The sequence below is a fragment of the Natator depressus genome, chromosome 5 (assembly GCF_965152275.1).
Source record: "Natator depressus isolate rNatDep1 chromosome 5, rNatDep2.hap1, whole genome shotgun sequence".
Classification (NCBI taxonomy): Eukaryota; Metazoa; Chordata; order Testudines; family Cheloniidae; genus Natator; species Natator depressus.
Genome location: NC_134238.1, coordinates 12,403,093 through 12,425,174, shown reverse-complemented (window position 1 = coordinate 12,425,174; position 22,082 = coordinate 12,403,093). Strand labels below are relative to the sequence as shown.

Here is a 22,082-nt window from a genome sequence, read left to right as displayed (position 1 = left end):
GGGAAAACACCTTTTGTAGTGATAATCAAGGTGGGCCATTTCCAGCAGTTAACAAGAACGTCTGAGGAACGGTGGGAGGTGGAATACACATGGAGAAATAGTTTTACTTTGTGTAATGACCCATCCACTCCCAGTCTTTATTCAAGCCTAAGTTAATTGTATCCAGTTTGCAAATTAATTCCAATTCAGCAGTCTCTTGTTGGAGTCTGTTTTTGAAGTTTTTTTGTTGAAGAATTGCCACTTTTAGGTCTGTAATCGAGTGACCAAAGAGGTTGAAATGTTCTCCGACTGGTTTTTGAATGTTATAATTCTTGACGTCTGATTTGTGTCCATTGATTCTTTTATGTAGAGACTGTCCAGTTTGACCAATGTACATGGCAGAGGGGCATTGCTGGCACAGGATGGCATATATCACATTGGTAGATGTGCAGGTGAACGAGCCTCTGATAGTGTGGCTGATGTGATTAGGCCCTATGATGGTGTCCCCTGAATAGATATGTGGACACAGTTGGCAACGGGCTTTGTTGCAAGGATAGGTTCCTGGGTTAGTGGTTCTGTTGTGTGGTGTGTGGTTGCTGGTGAGTATTTACTTCGGGTTGGGGGGCTGTCTGTAAGCAAGGACTGGCCTGTCTCCCAAGATCTGTGAGAGTGATGGGTCGTCCTTCAGGATAGGTTGTAGATCCTTGATGATGCGTTGGAGAGGTTTTAGTTGGGGGCTGAAGGTGATGGCTAGTGGCGTTCTGTTATTTTCTTTGTTGGGCCTGTCCTGTAGTAGGTGACTTCTAGGAACTCTTCTGGCTCTATTAATCTATTTCTTCAGTTCAGCAGATGGGTATTGTAGTTGTAAGAATACTTGATAGAGATCTTGTAGGTGTTTGTCTCTGTCTGAGGGGTTGGAGCAAATGCGGTTGTATCGTAGAGCTTGGCTGTAGACAATGGATCGTGTGGTGTGGTCTGGATGAAAGCTGGAGGCATGTAGATAGGAATAGCGGTCAGTAGGTTTCCGGTATAGGGTGGTGTTTATGTGACCATCACTTATTAGCACCGTAGTGTCCAGGAAGTGGATCTCTTGTGTGGACTGGTCCAGGCTGAGGTTTGGTGGTGGGATGGAAATTGTTGAAATCACGTTGGAATTCCTCAAAGGCTTCTTTTCCATGGGTCCAGATGATGAAGATGTCATCAATGTAGCGCAAGTAGAGTAGGGGCATTAGGGGGTGAGTGCTGAGGAAGCATAGTTCTAAATCAGCCATAAAAATGTTGGCATACTGTGGGGCCATACAGGTACCCATAGCAGTGCTGCTGATTTGAAGGTATACATTGTCCCCAAATGTGAAAGAGTTATGGGTGAGGACAAAGTCACAAAGTTCAGCCACCAGGTTTGCCTTGACATTATCGGGGATACTGTTAATATCGGGGATACCTTAAATGATCACTCTCATTACAGTGTGTATGGTAACACCCGTTGTTTCATGTTCTCTATGTATATAAATCTCCCCACTGTATTTTCCACTGAATGCATCTGATGAAGTGAGCTGTAGCTCACGAAAGCTTATGCTCAAATAAATTGGTTAGTCTCTAAGGTGCCACAAGTACTCCTTTTCTTTTTGCGAATACAGACTAACACGGCTGCTACTCTGAAACCGGTAACAATTGAGTAAATTGGTTCGACTAATTGGGTGGTACTGTGGTACTGAGTGAATTGGGGTGGGGGCATCGCTGGCATTAAGACAAATAGGGAATTTTGAAGTATGGAGTTTTGGGTAAAGGGAGTTTTACTGTATCTTTAAATTATGGTTCCTGATTTACTAATATTGTGTTTATAGTGTTCTCAGTGGTACATGGTACAAAACTATACAGGCCCCGCCCTAAAAGACACAAGACAGAACGCATTGGTCTTGCTTTTGGATTTTCCAAGCTAGGATGGTTTAATTATATTAATTGTTATTTGGCCCCCTGTGGACCTCCTGGAAGAAATGAGGTTTTTAGCTGGCTTTTCAGTGATGGCTTTGTGAAGCAGGATTGGGAATTGGTTACACGCATAAGGGACAGGCCGGAAAAAAGGCACAGAGACAGTTCCGTTGCTAAGTAAATTCCCCATCACTCTCTCACATTCATTCTTTATTTTATGCAAACTTTCCATACAGAATGCCTTAGGTTATCACTGTGACAAAGGTCTGCTCTCTTCCCTGGTCAGCTGGATTGTGGCAGGAAATGTGACCCCTTCCTTCATCGAGGGCAATGCGAATTCCACACAGGTGGGCAGTTACGTTACTCTAAAGTGCTCTGTTTTTCCCATGACACCTGTTTGAACTGTCGTCTTCTACTCTTGCCATTCTTTTTTTTTTTTTTTCTTATTGCAAAAGGTCTCTTGGGATGAAATAAAATTCTGATTTAGTCTGAGAGGGCACTGCAGGCTTATCAGACTGGAGATGTCACAGGCCTTTGGCACTGACATTTTTTGGCATGAGGGAGTTGGCAATTTAAATCCTAAATCTGTACCCAAGAACTCATTTAATGTGACTGTCAGTACATACATAATGTGTACCTTCCCCAGATAATCCCTTGTAGGCTTCAGTGTGAGAGACTGGGCTGCCATGTCTGACAAATGTTCTAAAAACTGATCACCCTCCTCTCTGTTTACAACATGTCACAAGTCCCTAAGTGGAGACTTGTTGCATGTGTTGTGTGGGAGAGGAGTTCCGACGATAAAATATGTGGGTTGGTTATTTTATCTGGAATTCTCTGAATGGATAATGGTAGCTACGTATCTCACCCCTTTGTCAACTAAGATCCTTCTAGTTCTAATAGGTCAGCAGTGAAATTGAAGGTTTGGTTGTATATACATGGGGAATAGGGTATCTGTTCATAAAACTTCCTGGCTCCATGTGCTGATGCTTTCAGAACTTCATAGTAAGGATCTATTAAAAATACTTAGAAAACGGCAGGATTTCTTCTGTAGTCAAGATTTTCTGTATACTGTATCTTACAGGTTTGGTTTTCATGGATGGTTCTGAATATGGAGTCCATATTTGAAGAAGATTCCCAACTTCGCAGAGTCGTGGAGGGTGAATTGATCATCAACGCTTTAACTCCTGATCAGGCTCTGAAGGCAAGAGAACAGTTACCCCTTCATACATAGAAAATTGAGTCTTCTCTTGAGTCATTCCTGGCAATTTTGCTTGCACGGACACCAGTGTATCTCTGTAAGACCTTCTTTGCTTGGTTTACAGGGAAAAAAAAAATGCTCTAAAGGATTTTCCATTCTCTTTTTTTCGTTTTAACATTTTAAAACCAGCATGCCAAAGGCCTGATTTTTAATACGTTATTATTTTAATGTCTTTTTATAGTAAATCTTCCATCTGTATATACAATACTTACATAGCATATTTACTATGGCATCTGAACACCTCTCAATCTTCAGTGTATTTATCTCACAAGGGTGCTGTGAGGATAGGGCAGTGCTATTATCCTCCTGGTATAAATGGGGAAACTGAGGCATAAAGCAACTAAGTGATTTGCCCAAGCTGAGTCAGTGAATGTCTCTGGAGTCAGGAACTCATGTCTCTGGAGTTCCAGACTAGTGCCCTAACCACTGGACCATCCTTCCTTCAACTTTTGCAGTGTAAATGTACACAATAATTTTGTTGTGAAATTGTGTTTACTGAGTGAGCCTTAAACCATTGGTCATAAATATTGAACTGGAAAATAAAATAGCTTATTGCTAATATGAAACCAGTACAGGTGGTCTTATGTTGGAAGGGTTCAGGGTTTGGTGGACGCGCCTGTATCATTTTGCTTTGCCTTCATCTCCTCTATCTTTGGAAAAGCTGATGCAATTTCTCTTTAGTGAAAAAGTTAGCTTTCCATTCTGTACTGCTCCACTGCACTAGTTGTCCTTACATTTGCAAAACACTATTAAAAGTGCTCAGCACTTATTACATTCATTAGTACCCTATTGGGTTCTTGGGCCTCACAAAATATATATGGTCCGCTGTTGTCTACAGGATGGCATGGGAATGTAAGCCCCCATACGGAAATGTCAGACTTGTTCTGTGGAGAAGGACAACTTACAATCTGAATTAAATTCTATGCCCCTGATGTGGCCGTTGGTCCGCAGCAGTCCTTCTGCTGGTGCCAGCAGTACGTTTGCATGAAGATCGAGGGTATAATTTGGCCCTCCAATAGCAAATCAAGTGGACCGGATTGCGCCTATAGCTGAGAGTTGGGCACCTTGGCCTTAACATTACTGCAGAAGCATGACTGTTTCATGGGTTACTGCTATCTAATAGCTGTAGTTTATTCACAGTTCCCAAACCATCCTTGCTCTGCTAATCAAAATTAAAGATGTAGGAATAAATTAGAACAAAGTCTATTGTAGGGAACTGCAATGGAAATGGGCCTCCTGGAACACTTGTTGAAAAGAGTTCTCCACTTCTTTTGCAGAAAGCCCAGGCCCAGTTGAAGCTGCCTATTGTACCTTCTCTCCAAAGACTGATGATCTACCGTTGGGCTCATCAGGCCCTTGTTACCCCTGCAGATCACCCCCTTCTGCCCCTCATCTGGCAAAAATTTTTCCTCCTTTACCTTCACCGACCTGGGCCGCAGTATGGGTAAGTTTGTTATTCGTTAAAGGTTCTAATATAATTAGTGGCTGGCGTTTGTGTTTACAGTATAAATGAGATTACTAAGTGCCTTGTACAACCCCTTTTCCATGGTGCCAAGAGCTCAGTTGAGAGCAGTATTTAGTGTTAGCCATCTCCATGAAGCAAAAACCAGTTTATGGGGCAGAGATGTTGATTTGACATTAACAATGAGACTTTGTTTTGAAGGTTACCTGTAGATGGCTGTATCGGAAGAAGATTTTTCCAGAGTCCAGCTCATGTTAACCTATTAAGTGCAATGAAGCAGCGCTTGATGGAGGTGGCAGACTTCCACCATGCAGCTAGTAAAGCGCTTAGAGTGGAGAATGCTGCAGATGGCAGTGAAGGCTTGTCACAAAGGGGGAACTGCTCACCAGATTACCTGACTTCACCAGAACTGCATAAAGAACTTGTCAGGTAAAGAAAGCCAGTCCTGTTTCACAGCTAATTTCGCTATGGCAGTTACTGAGATCCTACTATTATCTAGTATGTATGAGACACATTCTTCTTCGAGTGATTGCTCATGTCCATTCAACTTAGGTGTGTGTGCTCACCACATGCACCGGTGCTGGAAGTTTTTCCCGCAGCAGTATCCATAGGGGACCAGCTCTGGCGCCCCCTGGAGTGGCGTGCATATGCCGTGGCATATAGGGCACCTCCGGCCCCCTCCAGCCTCAGGTCCTTCTTGCTGCCAGTGATGGTGCGTGGAACTGGTGCTGCTTCAGCTAGAGCTGTTGCTTTCGTTCGTTCGAACTTATTTGCCTCCTGCAAATTTTATTGTATATAGTTTCCCTCTAGTTTAGTTCAACCTATTTGTTAAGTTAGAGGCTTAGTAGGTCCCTAAAGGGACTTCGCTTCGGGACAGGGCATGCCCCAGTCCCCAGGCTTTAAACCCCACAATCACTGTAAAAGGCCAAGCCCATTAGCAATCCACAGAATAGTTGTTTACGGTTCTTGGGCAAAGGTCACATTAGTGATAAGTGCAGAATCTACAAGTCCTTCAAGCCCAGGTTGAAGAAGGAGCGTGACATTCACTTGAAGGCGCTCCTGATGGAGTCTGCCCTTACCCCAAAGCCGATTCGGCACTGAGCACCATGACCTCATTGTGCAGCGCTCCGCTGATACTGTCTATGAGCCGGCACCGGTCTCCTTCCGTGACTCCAGCCAAGAAGCCCAGCAAGACGGGGCGTGGAAGGTCTCCAGCTTCCCACAAGGGAAAGGACAAGTCTGAGGTGGACCAAGGCCCTGTTTTGGGTGCCTCTTCTACCCCTTCGGGATCCCGGGCCCCAACTCAGGTCGAACAGTGTAGCCCAGCCCGCTCCGCGCCGGATACTCCGGATAGCAGTGGAGGTCCTAGTCAGCTTCGGGTGTCATCCACGCCAGAGGCCCTGCAAGCGGCACAAGAAATTGTCCCTCCCAGTGCCGCCCACACCAGCCCCTGCAGGGTCCTGGTCCTGGGATAAACCCACGTTGGCACCACCATAGTCTCCACCTTTCTGGCAGTGCTCCCCATCGCGGGGGACATCCTGCCAATGGTCGCCCTCTCGCATCCGGCGTGCTTCTGACTGTGATAGGCAGAAGCTTTGCAGCCCCATCTGGTCTCTGGACCTCGGACAAGGGCAGAGAGGCTCGAGGTGTGGCTCACAGGAAACCGGACGCAGACCTCTGGAGGCACACACCTCCTGGCAGGAGTTTTGGAGTTGGCACCCAAAATCTCTGTGGCACCAGTACCGCTCCAGGGACAGGTCGAGGGACCAACGGTACCATTTTCCGGAGCGTAGCCGATCCCCCAGGGCAGCGTCGCCATGTGTGGCTTCATCTTCGTGACGCCAGGCCCGCTCTGGTTCCCGGTCCTGCTCCACATTCCGGTACTACACGTTAAGCATGAGGCTTAGATCGCCAGCTCGGGGCTGTTGCAGATCCGCCGAGCACTGCTGGTTGCCAAACCCCGATCCAGACGCTCGCTGAGGTCAGCCAGATATAACTCTGGGAGGGGCGACCGGTACCGGTCGGGACAGAGCCACCAATCAACCCGGTCCTGGTTGCAGGGGGGTGACCGCTCGGGCTCTCGCTCAGGTTTGGAGCAAGGTTCCCTAGCAGCAGGACAGGATAGACCTACTGGATTATTCCTCAGATCCTTCCTCCCCTCTGTTTGCCAACGGCCTTTCTTTCTTCCTTCCTCCCTGCATGGGTGTCTATAATATTGGACCGATGGGTCCTCGATACAGTGGCACAGGGTTACACCCTTCAGTTAATTTCTACCCCGCCTTTTCCCCCGCATCCCGGTCCCTCTTCAGGGACCCCTCTAATCCTTGAAAATTAACTCTCCAAAGCTCTTGCCTCCTGCTGTCCCATACTTCAATCTAGGCTGACATGCCATGTTCCACACTGAAGAGTAACAAGGCCATTGAGCTGGGCTCTGGCGTAACCCACCAGTCAGTGTGTGTTACATGTCCCTGTTTATGTTAAATGTGTAAAGGATATTAGTTGATTACATCCCCCAGTTACTGAGCCTGGTTCTTTAGCTCAAGTTGAAAAGACTCATTCTTTTTAGCTCCAGAGGTTCCCATTTCAGTTATTAGTGTTGATCAGAATGGTGATCATCACGAGCTGCTGTGAATACACACTGTGTGTGTGTGTGTGTGTGTGTGTGTGTGTGTGTGTTCATGTGCCATTAAGGAAGAAAACACACACTCTGTAAACGTCTAACTTTTTTTTTCTCCCCCTCTCTCCCCTCATTTTTCTCTTTTAGGCTTTTTAATGTGTTTGTTCTGTGGCTGGAGGAAGAGAGCTTTCAGAAAGGAGATGCATACATTCCGTCTTTACCAAAGCAATATGATGTGTACAGACTTGCTAAGATCATGCAAAACCAGCAGGTGAAACAGGGACTTCAGTATCACTGACAGTGCAGGACTGGGTTGATTTGTGATCCAAAATTCAGCTCACTGGTTAACAGAGACGCTTAGTAACTTCGTAAATTGTGGAGCACCCTGTGCCCTGATAGTCTGCAGCGCTGTCCATTCTGCAAGCTGTGGCTCTCCAGCACGAGTGGGCTTTTTCTTAGACTCCTGTGTGCTGACCCAAACAGCCTCCCTCCATATGTGGGCCAGAGCTCGTGCCCAGAGTTCTTGCATGCTACAACAAGAACATAGCTCTTATTCTGCACCTACTTGTGCTTTTTCAAATGGCTCTGAGAACAGCCCAGAACTGGATTTTAGACAGCAAATAAAACAGTTGAGGCTCAGACCTGCTCTCACTGAAATATTAGGTATTATTTCCTGATCAAGCAAAAATGAGCCAGAGGGAAGCTTACATTATTCTGTTCACTGTGTATACTGTGCATGTCAAACCCTGCATGGCACTATTAGTTGAGGGCTCTTTCATTAGGTAAACCCTTGAAAGTTACTCCTTGTGGCTGGAGCTGTGTTTTTTTTCCCCCACTCATTTTGAGTATGGATAAACTCTAGGAAATACAGCCCTTTTTTTTTTTTACCTGATTTCAATAACTTATGCCCTTGATATTTAAGGAACTGCAGCTTCCTCTCCATTTCTTGCAAGCAGTTGTTTGAGTTGTGCTTGCCCCTACTGTCTTGGGGTTCAGTTTGAACTGGGCCTGGAATGGAGCCCTTCAGGCTCGGGGAACTCATTTATAGAAGTTCCTCCCGGAGACTGTCTGTTAGATTCCTTCCATGATGGTCATGAGTGCCTGTCAGTGCTCTGTGTGTGCGTAGATGGGTTTATCTCTAGCTGCTGCTTATCTTCAATTTTTCTCTTTTGGGAGCTCAGTTTTTCTGGGAAAAATTTTCTTTAAAATAATCTACTAGAAACTAGTAGAAACTAGTTTCTACTCCATGATTGTACTGTCTCCCTGGTACTGTACGTGGAGATGGGTGCACTGTATATTGTACTTTGTCAGCTGTGTAAAGTTCCCTATAATAATTTGAGCCTTCTCTCATGCCATAGGATTTGTGGATGGAATATGTCAATATTGAACGCATACAGCATGAATTTCAGGAAGCTCTACATCTTTGGCTTCAAGTCAAACTTGAATCCCATGCAACCCCTAGCACTTCATCAGTGCAGACAGATTTCACTAACCCTTTGTCAGGTAAGCCACAAACACAACATTGTTCAAGCTATTGCAGAAGCAACGAGTGTACGTTTAGGACTGTTGTGAAAAAAGCTCATTTTAGCATTAGGCTGCTTTGGGAACACAGTGGTGTTTATCATAACTAGTGGGTTAATGCAGTTCATATATTCTTAATTGAAGTAATTTTGGCTTGTAATAGGATGACATTTTTGTAATGCAGTTAATGGCCAAGATTTTCAGAAATTAGGGGACTACTAAATCCTCATTTAGGCACCTAAATAAGTAGCCTGATTATTCAAAAGTCCTGAGCCACCCAGCAGCTCCCGTTGACTTCAGTTGAAAGTTACATGGATGTTGAGCACTTTTAAGCCATTTACTTAAATGCCTAATTTTGGATTTGGGGCCTAACGTTAGGCTCCTGACTCTTGAAAATCTTGGCTCCATGTGGCTATGCAGAAGTATATCTAAAGGCAAGAATTATCTAAGAAATATCTTAAGGCAAGTATTAATTCCAAGATTATGACCTCACATGTTCACAAACAGTTTGAATGTGGTTCCATCTAGTGTGCATCACTTTTATTGGGTAACTTGGGGAGACACTGTCAGTGTTGCGGTGTGCCTTTTATCTCTTTATCATTTTGCAAAATTCATGAATTTCTGTGTTTCCTTAACTATAAGTGCTCAAAATATTAGAGGTGAGGTTGCTAGCCCTGCCTAATATTAAGGTTGCCCGAAATGTGCCATTATAAGACTCTGTGTATAACTTTGCCAAACTTTAACCATTTGGGTTTAACGTTTGATATCTGCCTCTGGCTGAACTGGTTGAGGAAAATTTCAGCCAAAATATTTTCAGGTGCTTCTCAGAACAAGGCTATTGAAAAGTAAATTGTGTTGACTGTGTTCAAAAATTCTGGTGATCTTTCCTTAGAGAAGCTGAAGTACCCGCATGCTTTGGAGCAGGGATTTGAAATTTGGGAGGGGGTGGCCTTTGAATCAGGGATGTGCCTTTTGCTGTCCCCATGAAAATCCTCCGAAACTTGGCCAAATTATAAACTTTTGAAAAATTGCAGTTTACACATGCTCAGTAGAGTCTTGCTAGAGCTTTGCCGCTAAATTCCCTGAAGATTCTGTGACCGACCATGCTCCAGCCTGGGTCTGAAGGGATGAAGTTGGATTTTCCCCGCAGTGTAGTAGCTCTGGGCTGCTGTGGGCTGGGGCTGGGCACCACATCGCATCTGAAAGCAGGGAGCCTCCCTTCCTTGTGCTTTCACTGCTTCCCCTGGTGGAGCCAAGCAGCCTGGAGGAGGAAGCTCCCTGATTGGACTGCAGAGGGGACAAAAGCAGAAGAGGGGAGTGTATTGGGACAGGGGGGGAACACTTGAAACTGGATGTGGAGGGCGGGAGGGAAGGGAAACTGGGAGCTGGGGTGTAGAAATTAGAAATTACACACACAAACTATGGTAAAAGAAAATATTAAGGTTGTAAAATCAAGCACTTAAACGTTAGGAGATATCAGAATTAAGGCTGTCTGTACAACCTTAACTTGGTCCACTTGTGCATATGCATTATGATACAATCCTAATTACATACTCATATGCTGTTTATTACCCACAGGACCCCTGTCTCATTCAGTGTACATGATGGACCTTCTCTGGGAATGAATCAGGGTTGTGTAGTGAAGGAGGCTGTAGCACCCCTTACCTTTTTTGTTGCAGAAGTTGGAAGATGTATAGTGAATGAAATGGGATTGTAGGAAGAAATGGGATGATTGTCACAGTTCCTGAGTTGACTGCACCTCTTCCTCCTCTGTTGTCTGTTCAAAGGTGCCCCCTTAGGTCTCGGGCCTCTAGCCGTCACTTCTCTATTGGTGGTGACTTGCATCCCTTTCCCTCCAGACCTGGGATTTAGGTTTGCAGTCCCCTTGCAATTCACTGGGCTTATCTCAGTAGGTCTGACCCTAGTCCAGTGCCTGCCATCGTGCTCTCTCCTAGGAGCCACGACAGTGTTACCAGGGGCTGGCCAGCTTTCACAAACCACAGTGTGTGTAGAACAAGAGCATTATAGAGAAAACATGTCACAAAACAATAAACAGTCTATGTACATGCTAGGCTTACCAACTATCAACCCATCATCTGCATGGAGAGCCTATTAAGTGCCCTACATTCTTCAGAAGGGTTTTGCTCTCTTGTTTATAGTCTCATGTCCATTTGAGTATCAAAAGAAGGTCCCTGAGTCATTCAAGCTGCCCCCTATACCAAAAGATCTTTCTGCTGGGCCTTTTGAACCAGTTTATGGAGTCCCTCCGGGGGTGAGACTTCTCTGCAGCAGTTGTTTACCTTTTGTAATTGTTACCCCCTTCTCCCCCCACTGATTTTTAGTTCCTGGAGAAAGCGCTGTACCTTCCCCCATGGACATAGAATACGTTCTCTAGCTCATGCAGATATGTATCACATTTATAGATACGATAGTCTGAATACCCCATTTGGCTATGGTGTCTGGCATATAGAATTGTAGGACTGGAAGGGACCTCAAGAGACTATCTAGTCCAGTCTCCTGCACTTGAGGCAGGACTAAGTATTATCTTCTAGACCATCCCTGGCAGGTGTATGTCTAACTTGCTCTTAAAAATCTCCAATGATAGAGATTCCACAACCTCCCTAGGCAATTTATTAACCACCCTGACAGTTAGGAAGTTTTTCCTAATGTCCTCCCTAAACTGCATTTTCAGCCCATTGCTTCTTGTGCTATCCTCAGAGGTTAAGGAGAACAATTTTTCTCCCTCCTCCTTGCCACAACCTTGTATGTACTTGAAAACTGTTATCATGTCCCCTCTCAGTCTTCTCTCCTCCAAACTAAACAAACCCAATTCTTTCAGTCCATCCTAGATCATGTTTTTCTAGACCTTTAATAATTTTTGTGCTCTTTTCTGGACTTTCTAGTTTGTCCACATCTTTCCTGAAAAGTGGTAACCAGAAGTGGACAGGTGAGGCCTAATCAGCGTGGAGTAGAGTGGAAGAATTACTTCTTGCATCTTGCTTACAACACTCCTGCTAATATATCCCAGAATGATGGGGTTGTATTTTTTTGTTTTTGTTTTGCAACAGTGCTACACTGTTGACTCATGTTTAGCTTGTGCTCCACCATGACCCCCAGACCCTTTCTTCAGTACTCTTTCCTAGGCAGTCATTTCCCATTTTGTATGTGTGCAACTGATTGTTCCTTTCTAAGTGGAGTACTTTGCATTTGTCTTTATTGAATTTCATCCTATTTACTTCAGACCATTTCTCCAATTTGTCCAGATCATTTTGAATTTTAATTCTATCCTCCAAAGCAATTGTAAGTATTCCCAGCTTGGTATCATCTACAAACTCTGCGAGTGTACTCTCTATGCCGTTATCTAAATGATTAATGAAGATATTGAACAGAACCGGACCGAGAACTGATCCCTGCAGGACCCCACTTGATATGCCCTTCCAGCTTGACTGTGAACCACTGATGATTACTCTCTGGGAATGGTTTTCCAACCAATTATGCACCCACCTTATAGGAGCTCCATCTAGGTTGTATTTCCATAGCTTGTTTATGAGACGGTCATGTGAGACAGTATCAAAAGCCTTACTAAAGTCAAGATATACCACATCTACTGCTTCCTCCCATCCACAAGGCTTGTTACCCTATTAAAGAAAGCTGTTAAGTTGGTTTGACATGATTTGTTCTTGAAAATCCATTCTGATGGTTACTTATCACCTTATTATCTTCTAGATGTTCGCAATTTGCTTAATTATTTGCTTCTTTATCTTTCCGGGTACTGACGTTAAGTTGACTGGTCTGTAATTCCCCAGTGTTCTGTAAATCTATGGTTCTGTGTGCACGACACGTTAGTATACTAGTCTTTGAAGTGTCCCTACTCCCAAAGTAGGTCTCGCATCTATCACAATGGGCTCATGGTAAAGGTGGTTGAATGTCTTCCCTGGATAGCTGGATTCTGTCCCTGCCTCTGCCAAGAGCTCCTGTGTGATGCTAGTCAGGTCACTTAAATCAGACTTCTTGCAGATAGCCAATAATTGTGTGTCTTTGTTTTTTGGGTGTCTTACTTGAGACCGTGGGGTCTGATTTGCACAAGTGCTGAGCAATCTGAGCTGAACCTGAAGCCAAAGGGAGCTGTGCTCTGAAAGTGTCAAGTGCTATATATTGATAAGTACTCTGAAAAATCAGATCACGGGTATCTCAAATTGGGCACGCAAAATTAGTGGATACTTTTGATCTTAATCTCTCTACCTCAGTTCCCTATTTGTAAAATGGGGATAAAAATACCCCCTCATCTCAGTGTTGTGACAATAAAGACATTACTGTTTGTCAAGCTCTCCTATACTGTAGTGATGAGCATCATAGAAAAGCCCTAAAGAAAACCAGTCTGTTTCCAGAGCAGGGTTTGAATAGTGTGCAGTAAAAAAGGGGTGAAGCCCCACACTGAACAATGAGGGGGAAAATAATATTTAATTGAGCGTCATCTTTTTTGTGCAATGAATGAGGCAGAGGTCTTGGGGAGAAAATAGCATGTGATCATATAATTAAAGACTATATCATAATGCATACACATAATGCACACAAGGAGGTTGAGTTATTAGTTAATAAAAAGAAGTGAGAGTTAGAGAGGTTAAAGCAGATAAAATACATTGACAGGTGAGTCCAAGTTTGTAAGTCCAAAATGATAGGAGAGATGTAGTAATTTGCTAGTTTTCCAAAAGTCTTTTCAGGGTCACCCAGGGTAAATCTGGATATATCTGTGAACTCATTCAGTATTCCATCCTGCTAGAATCCAGAACAGATCAGAGGTTCAGGATCATTTCCCGGGATCTGTTCTTATAGCTGTTTTCCCCTGAAAACAATCTGACCAGTGTCTCCATCACAGCATGGGCTTTTTCCTTGTTGACTAAATGCAGACTGGGTCTGCGGATTTCCCATTGCTGAACACAGTGACCCATACTTTGACGTTAGCATGCTTCTTCATTTACAGTTCCAAGGCTCCAATCCTGTTTGATGGGCAATCCCAGTTAGAGATATACACAATGCATTTAGTTACAGCAGTCCAAACAATCTTTCGTTAGTTTTCATGACGTTTACACATCAAACATCTCCTCATCTTGGTATTAATACATACTTTTGATCTCGGGTTAACTAAGTACAACGATATACATAACGTAAGGCAATAGCAACCAACAGTTAAATTTGGTGTAAATGTAATTACCGGAGTATATGCCATGTAAATGTAATATGATAACTTCCCCCTTAGTTCTGTTCTAACAAGTGAATTGGCCTGTGCCTACTAGCTCACTTAACATTTCTTTGCTATTCACACGCAGATGAATTGGCCCACAGCTTTGATTTGAGCTGGTCTGTCAGCATCACAACCAGTAGTAATCAAATTATTTGTATGGTCAGATTACAACCTAAATGTTTTTCTTTAAGAGTGACAAGAATTGCCCCTCCTTTCCTTTCTAGCCAAGGAGAGAATAATGAGTAATTTGAAGAAGTATGATGCACCCAAACCCCCTCTTCCCCTACAACCAGTGAAACCTCCTGTGCCTGTTATTTCCTCTGCCAGTCTAGTAAGTCAGAAAGAAGCAACACAGCTTGTGCGCATGGACCTTAACAACTTGCAGCAACATGCCAAGTAAGATTTAGCTATGTTTTTTCTGCTTTGGTGGTATGTTCAGATGACTTCTGAAGCAGTCTTCTTGTCTGCATTGTTAGCATGATTAGAAATAACAGAACCTGATTCACTATTACTGACCTATTTTGTGTTTTTCTTGTAGATTGCATGATTATTTAATTGATATAACAAATTTAGGACCAGAACTAACTACTAGGATTTATTCTGTTCCATGGAAAAGAGTAGAACATTCACCTCATTCTAATTAAGACATAACCTATTCCTACTCTAGATTGTTATAGTCAGTAATTAGTTAACTAATCCTTTTACATACGTCATCCTACTGTGGCCATTTCTTGCAATGGAGCCGGCAAGAGGAAAATCTGATCTCAAGTGCTGGTAACTTCATACATTGTTTTTGTACAGATTATTCTGTCACCATTCTCATAGCAAAATGCAGCTGAAGAAGAACGTAGAGTTTTTTAAAAAAACTGATAAATGAATAGTTTAAAAAATGTTACCCTTTTTAGCCATTCAGAAACAATCTTGACTTGATCACATTTGTAATGTGCAAGCAGAATAAATAAATGTACTTATTGCATTAATAGAGCGAGTTTCACAAAGCTGAAAACAATTGAGCCAAATCAGCTAAGAGGAATAATTTAATCAGAAAAATGTGAATGGTAATTGGGAAATCATTTAAGAACACTTTACTAGATGACCAAAAAGGCACAATCTTACAACTGAGGAAGGAGGCCATATTGGGTAAAGAAAAACCCAAAAACAAAAAACCTCGTTTAAAGGGGAAGTGAAGGTAAATAAAAAATTTAAAAAAAAAAGAGAAGAAATGGGAGGTTGATGATAATATAAAGTTAGTAATCGTAGACAATTGATAGGGGAAGCAAAAGACTACAAAGAGAACTGACAAACGACCACAAAAAGAATTGTATGGCTAGCAGAGTTAAGTTCAATAAGAAGGAATTTTTTAAATTTATTAGGAACAAAGAATCCTGGCAATGGTGTTGGTCTATTAATAGATGGAAATAGTAGAATTATCCATAATAATGAAGAAAAGGCAAAAGTGTTCACTAAATATTCCTATTCTGTATTTGGGGAAAAAACAGATGCAGTCTGATCATAGGGTGATAACACTCGTTCATTCCACTAGTATCCCTTGAGGATGTTAAACAGAAGCTACTGAAGTTAGACATTTGTAAATCAGTAGGTCTAGATAATTTTCATCCAATAATTTTAAGGGAACTGGCTGGACCTTTATGTTGATTTTCAATAAGTCTTAAAGCAGTGGGGAAGTTCCAGAAGACCGGAAGAAAGCTGATGTGACCATTTTTAAAAAAAGATAAACACGATGGCTAGGGTAATTATAGTCCTGTCAATCTGACATCAATCCTGGGCAGGATAACGGAGCAGCTGATATGGGACTTTATTAATCAAGAACAAAATTGCTAATCAACATGGGTTTATGGAAAATAGATCCTGTCTAACTTGATATCTGTTTTTTTTGTTTTGTTTTGTTTTTTTATGAGATTACAAGGTTAGTTGATTAGGACAACCATGCTGATGTAATATACTTAGACTTCTCTAAGGCATTTGACTTAGTACTGCACGACATTTTGATTACAAAAAATTAGAATGATATAAAATTAGAAGGCACACACTGAATGGATTAAAAGCTGTCTGATAGGTCTCAAAATGTAATTCTAAATTTTGTTCTAGTGGGGTCCCACAGGGATCGGTTCTTGGCCCTACGCTATTTAATATTTTTATCAGTGACCTGGAAGAAAATATAAAATCATCACTGATAAAGTTTGCAGAGGGCACAAAAATTGGGGGATTGGTAAATATTGAAGAAGACAAGTCACTGATACAGAGCCATCTGGGTCACTTGGTTAAGTTGGCACAGACGAACACTATGTGTTCTAGCAGGGCTAAATGTAAGTGTGCGCGTTTGGGAACAAAGAATGTAGGCCGTATTTGCAGGAAAGTGGGACTCTATCCTGGAAAGCAGTGACTCTGGAAAAAATTTGAGTATCGCGGTGGATAATTAGCTGAGCATGAGCTCCCAGTGGGACACTGTGGCCAATATACCTAATGCAGTCCTGAGATGCATAAAGAGGGGAATCTCGAATAGGAGAAGAGAGGTTATTTTACCTTTGTTTTTGGCACTGGTGTGATGGATGCCAGAATATGGTGTCCTGTTCTAGAGCCTATAATCCAGGAAGGATGTTGATAAATTGGAGGGGATTCAGAGAAGAGCCATGAGAATGATTAAAGGATTAGAAAACCTGCCATAGTGGTAGACTCAAAGAACTCGATCTAGTTAACTTAACAAAGAGAAAATTTAAAGGTGATTTGATTAGTCTATAAGTATCTACATAGGGAATAAATATTTAATAATGGGCTCTTCAATCTAGCAGAAAAAGGTATCATGTTTTCCCAACAGCTGGAAGTTGGAGCTAGACAAATTCAGACTGGGAATGAGATTTTTAAGTGAGAGTAAATAACCATTGGAACAATTTACTAAGGCCATGGTGGATTCTCCCTCACTGACCATTTTAAAATCGAGATTGGATGTTTTTCAAAAAGATCTCCTCTAGGAATTATTTGGGGGAAGTTCTATGGCCTGGGTTGTGCAGGAAATCAGGCTAGATGATCACAATAGTCGCTTCTGTCATTGGAGTCTCTAAATCCTTTTAAAGAGTTGGCATGATCATGGAGAAGAGATATATCAAACCCTCAAAAAAAAAAATTTTTTTTTTCAGCAGTAACTCTGTGTGCTTCACTGTGTTAACTGAACCATCCAGCCTTTTTATTTAAAGACTATTTATACCTAGTTACAATATGTGGCCTAATTAATTTCCTGCTTGGTTGTCCCAGAATCTGTTTTTAGGTGCTATATTTGAGTAGTTTATGATCCTCCTGGTGAAGTTACTTCCCCGTTGTTATGAATTGCTGCTTGTGAAATGTACGTCTGTTTTATTTATTCTGTTTTTCATTCACTAAACTTCTATACTGCCTGAAGTTTGGATTATGTACTATCTAGAACTATAGTTAACTACCTTTTTCCTTGTAAAATCCGTAATCTTGCAGTCATGGTATCTCTTGCTATTAAAGTTTCCAATGCCCAGCTCTGTGCTAAAGGTTTTGCTAACTTCTTGTCTATATTTTGCAGAACTGCGGCTCGCCGGGAGACCCAGCAGGTTGCTCTTGACAGTGAAATATTGGACATGATCCCCAAACTCTATATCAACAGGGAAGAACAGATTACCCTTGAGTTGAAGTGTCCGGGTACTTCAAATAAAAGCTGTCAGGGAGCAGCTCTTGTGACAGTCCAGGTTAGAAATCTAATTTCACATCCTCTAGCTCGGCGGTCCCCAAACTTTTGAGGATTGTGCCCCCCGGAGCCAGTGGTGCCGCAGCTTGGCATCCTCAGAGGGATGAGGACAGGGGCAAGGGGGCTGAGGTTGGGGCCTCAACTGGAGGTGAGTCTAGGGTTGGGGGCGGGGCCGAGGCTGGGGGGCAGAGCTGCAGCTGGTCTGCGGTCTGTGCCTGCAGCCAGGGGCGGAGCCGCTCCGGCCTTGGCCCTGGGCCGGGAGTGGAGCTGCGGCCAGCAGCAAGGCTGGGAGCTGGTGTTGGGCCATCAGTGGAGCCATGCCGAGGCTGCGGATGGGACCGGGCGCGGAGCCGGGGACGTGGCTGGGGACGGCACCAGAGCAGAGCTGGGGGCGGGGAGGTCCCTGTCACGCCTCTGTGGACATTCCTCCACACCCCCGTAGTGGGGCACTCCCCACACTTTGGGGACCTCTGCTGTAGCTCCATGCTTTTGGATCATTGAATTGGTATCCTGAAAGCACCCAGTTAAGAGTTCTGGTACGTGGGGTAGTGCAGATGTGCACTGTTGTACAGTTGCTACATTTCACTCTAGAGGTGGTTGCATTTCCTCAACTAAAGAAATGGTCCCTTTGTACAGTTTGTATTTAATCTTGTTAAATGGTTTTGCTGAAAGACACTAGGCAAATATGTTTGTTGATGGGAATAACGGAACCAAAATGGGATGGTTATAGACAACATCACTCGTTGTGTAAACTGAGTTTTAGCCTATTCTAATTGTTTAGATTTTATCCATTTGGTTCTATATATTTAAAAATACTAAATAGAGGAGCTTAAATTATGTTACTATGCGATCGTTAACTATGAAAATTACCAAGATATGTGTGCTTAAGCAGTACGTTCCACAGAATCAAGACGTGCTCTAGGCCCAAAATCAGGAAATCCTCTCTCTTCAGGACCTTGCTGCTGGGTTCCAGTTTCTTTTTACTTTTGTTGTGACGGGAGGGAGAATTTTAGAAAAACTTGTCTTGTAAAGGTTCTTAAATTTTAAGTAATTGGCTCTATCTCCCTTAGTTTGCAGGGAAGCATAAAAATGAAGCAATAAGTCAGCAGCTTCACGCTCTGCGTAAAGAAGTAAAACTACTACAAGCAGAAGCCACAAAGCCGCCTTTTCTGAGTATTGTGGAAGCAGCTGTACATGTGGAAAACTTTATAACGTAAGTAACACAGTTACTGCTATATACAGTAGTGTTTTACAATGAGAATTTGACTTTCTGTACAGCCAAGTGAAAAGGGAAAATCTATTTTCATGCTTTTGTAATGCCCACCAGTCTGAGTCATAGGCAGGATTTGAACCCTCAGGTTTACTGGTTCGTAACACAGACCTCTACCACATGAACAAAAGGCTTGACTCTGTCTTTTGGCAGCAGTAGTAGGCTCTTCTTATCCAGCCTATCTTATCTCATAGTGTTTTGCATATTACACTTTCATTTTTTATACTCTGCACTAGTATAACCATTGCTTTTTAACTCATTTGCAAAAGCAATTGACAACACTTCCCTTTGTGCAATGGCATGGTGTACTAAATATCAGGCCACAGCAAAATTTTATAGCATTTAGATGGGCCATGAACTAAAAATAGGTGTTTATAATGTCAGTGTTTATGGACTCTCCCCGATGCAGTCAACAGTGTTTTGATAGTCAGAGCTATGATTCAGAGCTGTCACACCAGCTTTCCAAAATGTTTGTGGACATAATGTAATGGAAGAGGGCTTTGTAATTCAATCTGCTGTTGACTGAATTAACATGAGGTCCACTTCCTCTCGAAGTCCTTAGTGCAACGGATATCCCACACAGCTGTAAAGTTTCTGTAAGAATGTGGTTGCATGTTTGCATCTCACTGATTGCATATAAAATATACAAATGTACATAAACACTTTATGAATAAGCTTTTCTTAACTTCCAGCCCTGCACATTCACATTGGGATCCTTCTTCCAGATTGTCATTGGGAGTGCATTCTGCAGGCAAAATTAATGCTTCGGTTTACACCTTTGCAACTCCATTGTCTTGTTAAATTGCCTGCTGTGATACCTGTGCAGTCCCACTGTCTTCAGAGTGTTTGCCAAGGTGTAACTGATTGGCACTCAGTAAACAATTCTGTTGATGGTGCACAAAAGTAGATTCCTAGATTCCCAGGCCAGAAGGGACCATTGTATTCATCTAGTCTGAATCAACTCTGTAACACATGCCATAGAACTTCCAAAATAATTCGTAGAGCAGATCCTTTAGAAAAACATCCAGTCTTGATTTAAAAATGACCAGTGATGGAGAATCCACCATGACCATGGCTAAATTTGTTTCAGGGGTTAATCAGTCTCGCTGTTTAAAAAATTAACCCCTTATTTCCAGTCTGAACTTTTCTAGCTTCAACTTCCAGCTATTGGCTTGTATTACAGAATCATAAAACTGGAAGGGACCTCGAGAGGTCATCTAGTCCAGTCCCCTGTACTCGTGGCAGGACTAATTATCTAGACCACTCCTGGCAGGTGTTTGTCTAACCTGCTCTTAAAAATCCCCAATCCACAACCTCTTTAGGCAATTTATTCCAGTGCTTAACCACCCTGACAGAAAGTTTTTCCTAATGTCCAACCTAAACCTCCCTTGCTGCAATTTAAGCCCATTGCTTCTTGTCCTACCCTCAGAGGTTAAGAAAAAAATTTTTTTCTTCCTCCTCCTTGTAACAACCTTTTACATACATGAAAATTATCATCATGTCCCCTCTCAGGGCATGCCTACACTTACCTCCGGAGCGATTGATCCAGCGGGGGTTGATTTATCGCGTCTAGTGGAGACATGATAAATCGACCACCGAGCGCTCTCCCATCGACTCGGTACTCCACCGGAGTGAGAAGCACAGGCGGAGTTGATGGGGGAGTGTCAGCAGTCGACCTACCGCAGGGCGGTAAGTAGCTCTAAGTACGTCAACTTCAGCTATGCTATTTTTGTAGCGGAAGTTGCATAACTTAGACCGACTTAGCTCTTGCCGCCCCCCCACCCCGTGTAGACTAGGCCTTGGTCTTCTCTTTTACAGACTAAACAAACCCAATTTTTTCAGTCTTCCCTCATAGGTCATGTTTTCTAGACCTTTAATCATTTTTGTTGCTCTTCTCTGGACTCTCTTCAATTTGTCCACATCCTTCCTGAAATGTGATGCCCAGAACTGGCCATAATACTCCAGCTGAGGCCTAATCAGTGTTGAGTAGAGCAGAAGAATTACTTCTCATATCTTGCTTACAACGCTCCTGCTAATACACCCCAGAATGATGTTTGCTTTTTTTGCAACAGCATTACACTGTTGGCTCATATTTAGCTTGTGGTCCATTATGACCCCCAGATTCCTTTCCACAGTACTCCTTCCTAGACAGTCATTTCCCATTTTGTATATGTGCATTACACACATTTTGTATTATACTTTTCTCTGCTAGATTGAGCCTATTATCAAATGTATTCCCCATATAAGTACTTACAGACTGTGATGAAATCACCCCTTACACTTCTCTTTGTTAAGCTAAATAGATTGAGCTCCTTGCATCTATCGCTTTAAGGCATATTTTCTAATCCTGTGGCTCTTCTCTGAATCCTTTTCAATTTACCAACATCCTTCTTGAATTGTGGACACCAGAACTGGATGGAGCATTAGAGTGGAGCATTAGAGTACAGTACTCTCTCTATATTTTATGCTGGTTCTTCAAGGCTAACGAGTAAAATGCAGTAAAATCTTTTGAAAATAAAATGGCTTTATCTGACTCTGATTACAAAGGTCAAGATCTAAGGTGCTACTTGTACATACTGGAGCCATTTTTCAAGGCAGAACCACTCTTAAAAAATCCCACCAAACCCAAAAGTCCGCCTCATAGATACCAGCCATAGTAATGTGGTTTTTGTTATGGGTGATAATTTGTGTACAGACTAGCAGTTTTATATGCATTCTTCTGCAGAGCCTTAATAAATATCTACAAGGTGCAGCCTACGTCTACAATTCAGAAAGTTGGAATTAGCTTGTTCTTTGCAGTAATAGATTTTGTGTGTGATGAAACTCAACGCCATCCACCCACAAGGCAGTTCTTTACCTCCTGCATCGAGATCCTAGGCCAAGTAAGTTTATTCTGTATATGCTCTAATTCTGCATGCCTCACAATTTTTTAATGCGAACTGCCTGCTAATATCTAAGGTCTAAAAGAAATCCACAGAAATCTGGGAATTCATAGCTAAGTATGTCACTCATTCTCCTACCACCACATTGCACAATACCTCAGTTGTGTCACACACAAGCAGCATGAAGATTGTTGT

The 22,082-nt window shown here is 42.7% G+C and overlaps 1 protein-coding gene across 1 annotated transcript in view; it reads left to right on the top strand.

Annotated features, from left to right (window-relative positions):
• EPG5 (ectopic P-granules 5 autophagy tethering factor) overlaps window positions 1-22,082 on the top strand; it is an 83,965-nt gene that overhangs the window by 35,262 nt on the left and 26,621 nt on the right. Inside the window, exons 20-29 of the mRNA XM_074952309.1 lie at window positions 2,145-2,255; window positions 2,990-3,109; window positions 4,444-4,610; window positions 4,830-5,057; window positions 7,393-7,516; window positions 8,604-8,748; window positions 14,233-14,404; window positions 17,574-17,736; window positions 18,806-18,948; window positions 21,731-21,887. Coding sequence (XP_074808410.1) covers window positions 2,145-2,255; window positions 2,990-3,109; window positions 4,444-4,610; window positions 4,830-5,057; window positions 7,393-7,516; window positions 8,604-8,748; window positions 14,233-14,404; window positions 17,574-17,736; window positions 18,806-18,948; window positions 21,731-21,887 — 1,530 coding nt within the window. The remainder of the gene's footprint in view (window positions 1-2,144; window positions 2,256-2,989; window positions 3,110-4,443; window positions 4,611-4,829; window positions 5,058-7,392; window positions 7,517-8,603; window positions 8,749-14,232; window positions 14,405-17,573; window positions 17,737-18,805; window positions 18,949-21,730; window positions 21,888-22,082) is intronic.